General features: G+C 31.7%; 1 protein-coding gene across 5 annotated transcripts; it reads left to right on the top strand.

Annotated features, from left to right (window-relative positions):
* The first annotated feature begins 3783 nt into the window (after positions 1-3783).
* On the top strand, positions 3784-7603 carry LOC107868118. Of its 5 annotated transcripts, none has more exons than XR_001673661.2 (4): positions 3799-4121; positions 4727-5018; positions 6073-6232; positions 6935-7603. XR_001673661.2 is itself a non-coding variant. In XM_016714710.2 (3 exons), exons 1-3 carry the CDS (start codon positions 3941-3943, stop codon positions 4853-4855), a joined length of 342 nt encoding a protein of 113 aa, XP_016570196.1. In that variant the 5' UTR covers positions 3799-3940; the 3' UTR covers positions 4856-5268. The 5 variants fall into 5 exon arrangements, 1 of the variants encoding a protein (XP_016570196.1); XR_007054455.1 differs by lacking the exon at positions 6935-7603 and adding an exon at positions 4626-4657 and having other exon boundaries at positions 6073-6675; XR_001673660.2 differs by having other exon boundaries at positions 3784-4121; positions 6073-7178.
* The last annotated feature ends 2163 nt before the right edge of the window (positions 7604-9766 follow it).

Here is a 9766-nt window from a genome sequence, read left to right as displayed (position 1 = left end):
GCTTGCTTGTTCCAAGGCCAACAATACCCCGCAAATGGTTCTTTGTGTCCTCTTTTCTTGGAATATCCTTGGAATCTTGGTAGATTTCCTAGTACCAACACTTTTCACTCTTTTTTCTTTCTTTCTTTTGGATCAAACACCCTCTTTTGGATGAACTTTCAATATGAATGTAACAATTTCCTCAAGAACACCTTAGCTCAGAATGAGTTGAAATTTTGAACTTATGCACTTTTCATTATTCTAAACTCATTGCAAACATTATTTTGCTCAAATTTCTCACCCAACACTTCAAATCATGCAATCAACTTCAAAATCTTCAATCCACTTTAAACTTCTTCAAACCCAAGCGTTCAATAAGGATACAACACTCAAATAACCTCCAATTTGACTCGAATTTGATATATGGACTCTAATAGTGTTAGAAAATGCAAATATAACAATAGAAACCCAAGAAAACTCAAAAATTAAAAACTCAAAATGTGACCTAAGACCTAAAACATGAATAGTAACTTCTGTGTGATTTTTAATTTTTCAAGACGACTAGACTGAAGATTGACTTCGTAGGAACAAACAAGCTCGAATCTGATACCAAATGATACAAGAGTAACCTACAAAGAAGAGAACAACCAAAAAACTAAAGAAATGATGAAATCAAAATACAAATAGAAAAAAAATAAAAGGATAGATATAGAAGAATAGATAGATTGACACAATGAAAGGAACTGAAAGAAAACAAAAATATTAAACCCCTAATCCTCAATCAATTAGACCAAACAAAGAACCTAATCTCTTAGGTTGACCTCAAGGGAATTGAAACGCCCTTACAACCATCATTTCTAAATAAATGTCAACAAACGCTTTTACAATCTCTCAATCACTCTCTCAAGTGTTTTCATACATTCGTCATCAATAACAAAACTAAGGAAATAAGTTAGCTCCCAAGTATTTATAGTTTGGCTAATTATTACACAATTAGGGCCCAAAAGTGACCCAAATGCAAGAAAAGGCCCACTAGGGGCTGTTTTGACCCGCTTTTGAAATGCTAAAGCGGATAAAAGGCAGTTCCAAAGCGCCTTGGGCGCATGTCCCTTCCAAGGGGCTTTCGAGCCCCGTTTTGCACTCTCCGACCTCGTCAAAGTCCTTTGACCCTTCTTAATGTTAATCTTGATCCATGTGATATCTTTTAATAGCACTAAGGAGTTGTCAATCACCTCAAACATCATACATATCCCATCCAAAGGTTCGAAGGCAATTTGGCATGTATCACTTTAGCAAATAATGGTACCTAAAATTTGCTGAACTACGAACTCACTCAACGATTTGTAAATCACACTTGATTATTAAGACGAAAAAGATATTTTTTACTTCAAAATTTTGTGTCAATTCCTAAGGAAAAATTAAGTATTTATAGCAAAAAGGTGTTGCTTCTAAAAAGAAATAATATTCATGAAAAGGTATAACTATTTGTAATGTCGGTACGACCTACGGACCCCACTGTGGCCGCAGGTAGGGACATGCGTCCATAGGTTGTTGTTTTGCCCGAAACATAAACTTTTGTCTCTTTTGTGTACCTTACTGCATCCGTAGATGATGACCTGCGCCCGCAAGTCACTTTTCGCCTTGCGTGCCTTTAAGGTGTGTTTTAACATGTGTCCGCACATTCTAATGTGCATCCCCAAAAGAAGAAATTTCATATTAGATTTTTGAATCATTACATCTCAAGTTTAAAATAAAGTTTGTCCAAGAATATATCTCTTGGTCTGAAGCCAATCCGAGCGAGCGACGATGATAATGCGATACTTGTCTTCTTTTTACCTCACTATCCACATGAAGAAATGTTTCTATATTTAATCTTGAAAAGGTTTATTTCTCCCATCAATGTGGAAGAACACTTCTTCCATAAAATAAATACACATTCATTTTTCCTTCATTTTCTATTCACTTTCATCACAAACCGAACAGATGTAAAAGTAGTTGCATGGGATGTTGAAAGGAACAAATCTCTTGAGCAGATAGTTATGAAAGTCTAACTCTTTACAGATACATGAGAGATTTTTTGCAATGATTTGTTGGAGGATGCACGCGAATTCTTTAAAACTGATAACATGCTAAAAGGAGTTATGGAAGTCTAAAGATACATGAGAGATTGTTTGCAATGATCTGCTGGAGGATGCACACGAATTCTTTAGAACTGATAACATGCTAAAAGGAGTAAAATCAACTATAATTACTCTTATTCCTAAGACTAGTTACCGAGCGGCCCGTGCTAGCACGGGCTCAATATATGTTATTTTTTTGTCTCAATTTATGTGACACAAATAGTATTTAGATAATTAATCATATTTATAATATATTTTTAAAAATTTTGAGTTGTTAACTATTTGTAATTTATAATACTTTTTAGTTAATTTTTAATAATATATATTACTCTTTTTGTCCAAATTTTTGCAGCATTGATTGTCAATTATATTTTAAAAATAATTTAAGTTTTTAATTATTATGATTTATAATACTTTTTCTTCTATTTCAATTTAAGTGACACTGATATAATTTTGAGAGTCAGCTAAATATTTTATATATTTTAAATTTTTTAAGTTATTAAATATTGCGATTTATATTATTTTTTACGTATTTTTTAAAATATAGAATAGATTAAATTTTTTTATTTAGATATTTTAAGTTAACAATTAAAATTTATAACATGTTTTATGCAATTTTCAAATAATATATGCTATTCTCCTTGTCCAAACTTTTATTGCATTGATAGTTAATTATATTTCTTCAACCAAAAAAAAAGATAGTTATTTATATTTTCAACATAATTTAAGTTTTTAATTATTGTAATTTATAAGAAAAATTTCTATTTCAATTTAAATGACACAATGTTTAGATGGCTATAATAATTAATTAAGGGTGATATAGTAAAATCACGATTAAAGAAAAGCAGACATGTCTTAAATTACTTATAATAACTAATTAGAAGTGATATAACAAAATAACTATAAAAAATACTTGTGAAAAAATTTTAATTGGGCCTCATATAAGACGTCAAGTTAATTTAAAATATCATGAGTTAATTTTATAATCTTATGTTTATTTTACTTTTTTTTATTAAATATTATTAATTTTTAAATACTTAGATGACTTATAATAATTAATAATTTCCGGTGATATAGTAAAATAATTGTTGAAACAGCTGAAACATACATGTCATAAATGTCTATTTTGTTTTTTAAAAATTAAATATTATTAATTTGCTGATACGTAGATGACTTTTAATAGTTAATTAAGGGTGATATAGTAAAATCATGGTTGAAGCAATTGAAACAGACATTTTATAAATATTTATCTATTTTTAAATTAAATATTATTAATTTTTTAATATGTAAATGACTTATAATAATTAATTAGGGATGATATAGTAAAATCACGTGTTGAAACAGCTGAAATAAAAATATCATAAATATTTATTTATTTTTTAATTAAATATTACTCCCTCCGTTCTATTTTATGTGTCGCCATTTGATAGAGCACAGAATTTAAGAAAAAAGGGAAGATTTGGTAAAGTTTATCAAATTATCCTTTATAAAAAATATGTCAATATTTTTTTTAATTAAATGGAACCAATAAAGGTGAAAAGGTAATTATGTCTTTAAAAAGTTGCTTAATAAGAAAAGGCGATACTTATTTTGGAATGAATTAAAAAGAAAATGATGATAGATAATTTAAGACGGAAGAAGTATTAATTTTTAATATATAAATAACTTATAATAATTAAATAGTAATGATAAAGTAAAATGGCGGATTAAAACAGTTGAAGCGGTGATAAAGGTAAGGAAGTAGGTATATTGACGAAGTGTGCCTGGATCTTCACACTTCTATATTGTACTACTACATTACTAACATATAGAAGCATGAGTTAGCACAGGTGACTGCCGCCATGTGTGCTTTCTCACAGGGCTATTTCATTATTTTCATGCTTCAACTGGGGGGCAATATAGGATTTTCACTTGGTTATTCTTGGTGGCTTCTTCGTAGTAATACGTGTGCCCCATCGCTGGCCATATCTTCATCTTCTCAGCTTTTCCGGCATTTTCTCAACTGTTTTTTTTCATTTTCAGGTTCGTTTATTCTCTTTATGTGCTTAATTATGATTCCTTTAATTTGAATTTCATCTTATTCAGTGAAACGTTGTTTCTTTATGCGAATTGCGGGTGAAAAAGTTATGGTTCATTCTTTATTTTCTCTGCTTCTTATTTAAATTGTTGTGCTTATTTTACTTGTATTTGCAAATTATTGTTTGAATGTCTAAATGATTTAAGGGAAAACATATTGTGAGGTTAGCCAACTTTTGCTCTCTATCTGTTTGTGATAATTCTCCATCAAAACTGTCTCTTTGGATTCCAACTCTGCGCTGTAGTTTCCTGATGTTTCGTTTATGAACTTCATAAACCCATTGACAAAGGGCCACATTTGCCTTTGTTATAGGCATTTCATTGATCCCGAGTTCGATTTGTTTCAGTTTAAGTGCATTAATTTGATTCAATAATTTTGTGCATGAAGACCGTAAAAGAGTTCAATTGTCCAAAATGTCTTCGACTAACAACATTATTGTCTCTGTACAGCCAAAGACATATTTGACACAACATGTCCTAAGGTACCATCACATCATTTTACCACCTTGATAAGGAACTTTTAAAATTGATTTTCCCCTTTTTGTTTGCAGGACCAATTGCTTCCTTTTAATCATGTCCATGAGATACTGTTGAACAGATTATCTCGGACTCAACTTATGAAGTCAACTTGGATCAATTCTAATGTCAGACACATAACTCTGTCGTTTTGTCCTACGTAGAGAAGAACAAATTCCTCCAGAAAGTATTATTAAGAGGAGTCCCAAAAAGATCAAGCCACTAGCCTACGTGAGAAAAGGATGCAAGCAATAGTTGTTGCAATTGGTTCTTCAAGTACGGAGGTAAAAGTTGACCCAATCACACCAGTCAAAAAAAGTGTAAAAGGTCAGCCAATGTTGCTTCTCTGGTATAACTTTTTATGTGTTGTCACCATTAAAAGTTGTATTACACAAATGATCCTAGCTTAGTAATAGTTCTTCAATTTTCAATATTTGGTTGTTCAAAAACAGCTCCTCAATTAGAGTCTCTATGGATTGTTAGTATTTGGAATAATTTTATACTTTTATATGTAGTACAAAAACTTGATGTTGCTGATGTTAACACTTCAATGTTTATGCATCTATATTTGCACTTACTGTTGCTACGCCATTAATTTCAGATCATCATCTATATCTACACTTACTGCCGCTACACCATCAATATCATATCAGTTCATGAAATTGATGACTTTGTTCGATTTAGTTTGTTCGGTAAATGTCAAGAACACCAGATGATAATGGCTCTCACTTGATAATATATTTGCACTTATTGTCGTTATGCCATCAGTTTCACATCAGTTTAATATGAGCTCAACTTCTTAAGCTTCTAGCTCTATTTCACTAATCGGGGCTTCACTACCTCATAGACTACTGTGGAGCCTTTTCTGTCGATTAATAGTTGTTGTCTAACATTATCTTTGTCCCGGTAGGATCCAATACAGACTCCACCCATAAATTGCTTTGTGTACTGTTGATTTTATATCTACCTCTGCTTTCTTCGTTCTCCAACTTCAATCTCTCAAACATAACCTGCATATTTCAATCAGCAAGTCATTAAAAGGAAGTCCAAATCCAATGTAGAAATCTGAGGATTAGAACACAATTTTTCTATCGCTAATTTTATTTTTAAATAAAATTTATATATTCTTGAAAAAAAACAATTTGGAAAGAAAGAATTATGAGCACTTTATCTTACTCTACTTTTAACTTGGTCACCAAAGGAGCACTTGGTTTTGGGGTGAGATTTATTATATAACAATTCACCAAAAAATCTTTAGGTGATTTCTTCTTTTATCTGGTCCTTGATGGCTAGAGTTATCTATATATATTATATTACCACAATTGCAGTATAATACAACTTTTATATTATTTTTGACCCTTTTTATGTTGTCTACATACAGGAAACGCCTTCATTATTTTTGTCACTTCTGCTTATTGGAAAAGAAAAGATTTTTTGGATTCTCAGTTGGTGCAAGTTCTGGTACCAATCATCAAACCCTAGGAAGTTGGGAGGATTTAGTATCATAGTTAATGCCTAATCGATTATTCAGGTTCTAATGGGTAACGAAATATGCTTCTTTCTTTTAAGTTTCTTCCAACCTCTTTCATTATATGATGTTAAGCTTGAGGCTCTTGCATAGCTCTGCCTGGAGCAGCACGTCCAGATGCAGTAAAATATGCTTCATTCAACATAAGGTGTCCCTTTGATCTCCAGCTCCAGTTCCTCCATGATCCTTCCCATGGTTTCACTCTTTTCGTCACCTATTACCCCCATTTGCATAAAGATCAATAATTTTGTAAGATTAAGTTTGGCCCTTCTTGTTAAAAGACCACTCCATCTTTTTTTAAGTACTCACAGTATTATGTTCGAGTTTTATTTTTTTTCGAAAAGATTTGTCCGAGTTATTTGGTTGTACTAAGTTGTTGACACCTCTTTGGCAAAAGGATTCACTGGTGCAAGATATCTGTTACCCTGGCTTTTAATTGTAGAAACAGTAGTACCACCTATGGCATACATCTCTCAGTGTGTGTTGTCATTGTTCAGCACATGGAAATAGTCATGCCTAAATCTGCATAATAATCATGATTTATGCATCAAAATAATAAGTGTTTTTAGTTAGTTAAGATTCAGCCGTAATTATTCAAGAGTTTCAAATTATCTCAAATTGAAATTGAAAATTCTTGCAAACAAAAAACTGTGTTAGTATATATGATTTAGTTGTATGGATGGTTTAATTGAAAGCTTTGTATATGATGCTACAGTGTGGCAGTAACATGGATACCTTGACTTCTGAAGGTGGAAGTAAACTCAAGATGCTTATTAGCTATGTTGTGTGCGAGCTTCGGTTAGCATCGTTATAACACTTATAAACTCGTGTGCTAATTGTGATGTATATCATTTTTTCCCTTGCACTATTAGAACGATCTCAATATTTGTCATAAAACCAATGTATGTTCTTCACTTGGATTATTAGGCCCACGCTGGCGCGGGTTCTTTCATTTAGTATGTCAATAGTGTGACAGATTATAGGTCAATTTCTTGTTGTGATATAATATACAAAAATAATTGTATTCAAAATGCTTTATCAGAGAATTGAAAAAGAATTGACTACTACAATATTTGAAAATCAAATTCTCTTGTAGCTGGTAGAACAATTGTACAAAATGCTTGACTTATCAAGATCTGGTGACATACATAACAGGAAGGATACTATAAAGAATTGTTTGATAAGAAGGGATTATTCAGGTTCTCGAGAATATGCTCCAAACTTGTGTTATGAATTTTAAAGGCAGTACATTGATTTGAGAAAAGCTTATGACTGTTGGAAAATCAGCATAGTTAATGGACAGTGACGTTATGCACCATCTTACAGTTAATCTTGATATTCTGAATAAATATCAAGGTCCAAATAAAGTTACAATTGATGATGATTCTCGACTTCACATCTCATTGACATGTTCAATTTAAATACTACTGAATAGCTTTTGTCTATTAACTCGCTAGTGAAATATTACAATGGTTATACTGAATTGTTGAAATTTTTTCTTGAGTTGTTTCTTGTCGAGTATTTGAAAACATGGATATCTCTCAATAAAGGAGACAATGATCTAAATAGGTAAACTTTTTTAAAAATTGTGGATAAGGCTGATACAAAGAAGTGAGAAATGCAAGCAAATTATTGATTCAAGGGAAAAGGGTTAAAAATACCCTTCTACTTTGATTAATTGGCCAAGTTTGTTCTTTGTTATATTTTGTGATCATTTATATCTTCGTTGTCACGAAAGTTAACACATGTACCCTCAAAACAAATAGTGTGCCCTAAATTGATCAAAATTAACTGATTTCAATTTTAACCCAACTTAGTTCACAATCCACCGACCCAACACCGTCCAATTTAACCCCTTTCCGTCATAATTCTCTTTTTTTCCCTTCCCTTCTTCACCTCCTCCACCTTTCCGTTTCAACTTTCAAATAGACCAGCCATAGAAGGAAAATACAGAGCAAATGACTATTCGTTAATCAAATAAAAGAAACGAATTGCCAAGATAGTAAATTTATGTTCTAACAACCCTTTCATCAATCAAGTTAAGAGATATACTTAGCTATCCGACTTTTGTGTTATTTTAGTTTTTGATTTTACACACACGAATGCTGATTAATGGATTATGGATGTTTGAACCGCAATCTAGTGATGTTGCTTGTTGTAGGTTTGTGCTAGAGGCTTAATCTTGCAGTTATTAATCTGAATTAGAGTCCTGCTGTTGTTGATCTAAATTGGATCTAACTGCTTACCAGAGGCAGTAGTTAATAACTATTGGAAGCCATGAGAAAAGTAGCATTGAATAGGGAGTAGAGGCTTAATTTTTTTTTATTGATATGCATATGCTTGTCGGGCATCAAGAAGCCCAAATTCTGGGTGGAGCTATACTTTTTGTCATTTCACCCTTTTCTGTCCAAGGAACTAGCAGGGACAATTCTGAATACACCAATATACCATGGTAAAGCAGGTGAAGTGAACGCTTGGTAGCTCCTCATTTCAAATAAAAAGAGTAAATATTTCTTCACCGTGTTATTGATGAAGTCAAAGGCGGATCTAGGATTTTGAAGTTGCGAATGTCATGTCACTTTTAACGTTAGAGCTACTACTTAAAAAGGATACTTTTTATGGACGTTCCACTGAAATTTGGTTTGTTAGTAAGAGATTTTTGAAGTAAAATTTTATTGAAACATTATCGAATAACCTAATTTTTACGAATTCAGTTAATTTTTTGCTTTACATTTTGCTATTTACACTGCTCCAAATAAAACAAATATTTTGTCGATTTTACAGACTTTGGGTTTCGATTTGAATATTTGTCTTTTTAATTTGTATAGATAAATAGATCAAATAATAAAAATGTGATTATTATTATAAAAACTATCGAAACAATCTTTCTACTTTTTCGGAGGTAGTGTATGGACTGTATATATTTTACCCTCCTCAGACTTCACTATGTGGGAATACACTGAATTTGTTGTTGTTGTTGTTGTTATTACTACAAATTGTGTAAACAAGAGTTAAATTCAACTTATCAGTCAGCGTGAAAGTACAAAATAGTTGTCAACATTCAATGGATATTTCCAATTCTATTGTTAAGAAATTATAACATCAAGCCAAGCAATTATTATGATTTACGAGGAGAGGTTAATTATAAATTTGAAGGAACAAAGATTATCCAAAAAAAAAATAGTCAAACAAAGATTAAGTCAAGAGGAAAAAAACTTATAGAAAATAGAACAACGATTAAAAAGTAACAAAATAATGTTAGCGTCTGGATTTGAACTCTAGTATACTATGTGAAATTTCAGCTCATTTGCCACTAACACTATTTCCTCAACTGCTGCATCGGGTGGCACTTAAATAATATACCAATTTTCTTCAAAATATATATACACACATAATTTTTTTATCGAAGTTTGCGGGTCTCATACCACCCTGAACCCCATTAGATCCGCCCCTGGATGAAGTGTTTTATCTGTTCTATTTCTACGTTGGCATTTTCGAGTCAATTTCCTGAAAATTGCTGATTTTATGTCATCAATGTGTGAAACAC

The sequence above is a fragment of the Capsicum annuum genome, chromosome 4, assembly GCF_002878395.1.
Source record: "Capsicum annuum cultivar UCD-10X-F1 chromosome 4, UCD10Xv1.1, whole genome shotgun sequence".
NCBI classification, from domain to species: domain Eukaryota; kingdom Viridiplantae; phylum Streptophyta; class Magnoliopsida; order Solanales; family Solanaceae; genus Capsicum; species Capsicum annuum.
Note: the sequence above shows the minus strand (reverse complement) of the source record. Positions and strands in the feature narration are given on the sequence as shown.

Excerpts from the sequence above, each read along its gene's own strand:
- LOC107868118 (XM_016714710.2), top strand. The coding sequence starts at position 3,941 with ATGTGTGCTTTCTCACAGGGCTATTTCATTATTTTCATGCTTCAACTG. Across the intron at positions 4,122-4,625 it reads CTGTTTTTTTTCATTTTCAG|CCAAAGACATATTTGACACA; the intron begins GTTCGTTTATTC and ends GTCTCTGTACAG. Across the intron at positions 4,658-4,726 it reads TTGACACAACATGTCCTAAG|GACCAATTGCTTCCTTTTAA; the intron begins GTACCATCACAT and ends TTTTGTTTGCAG.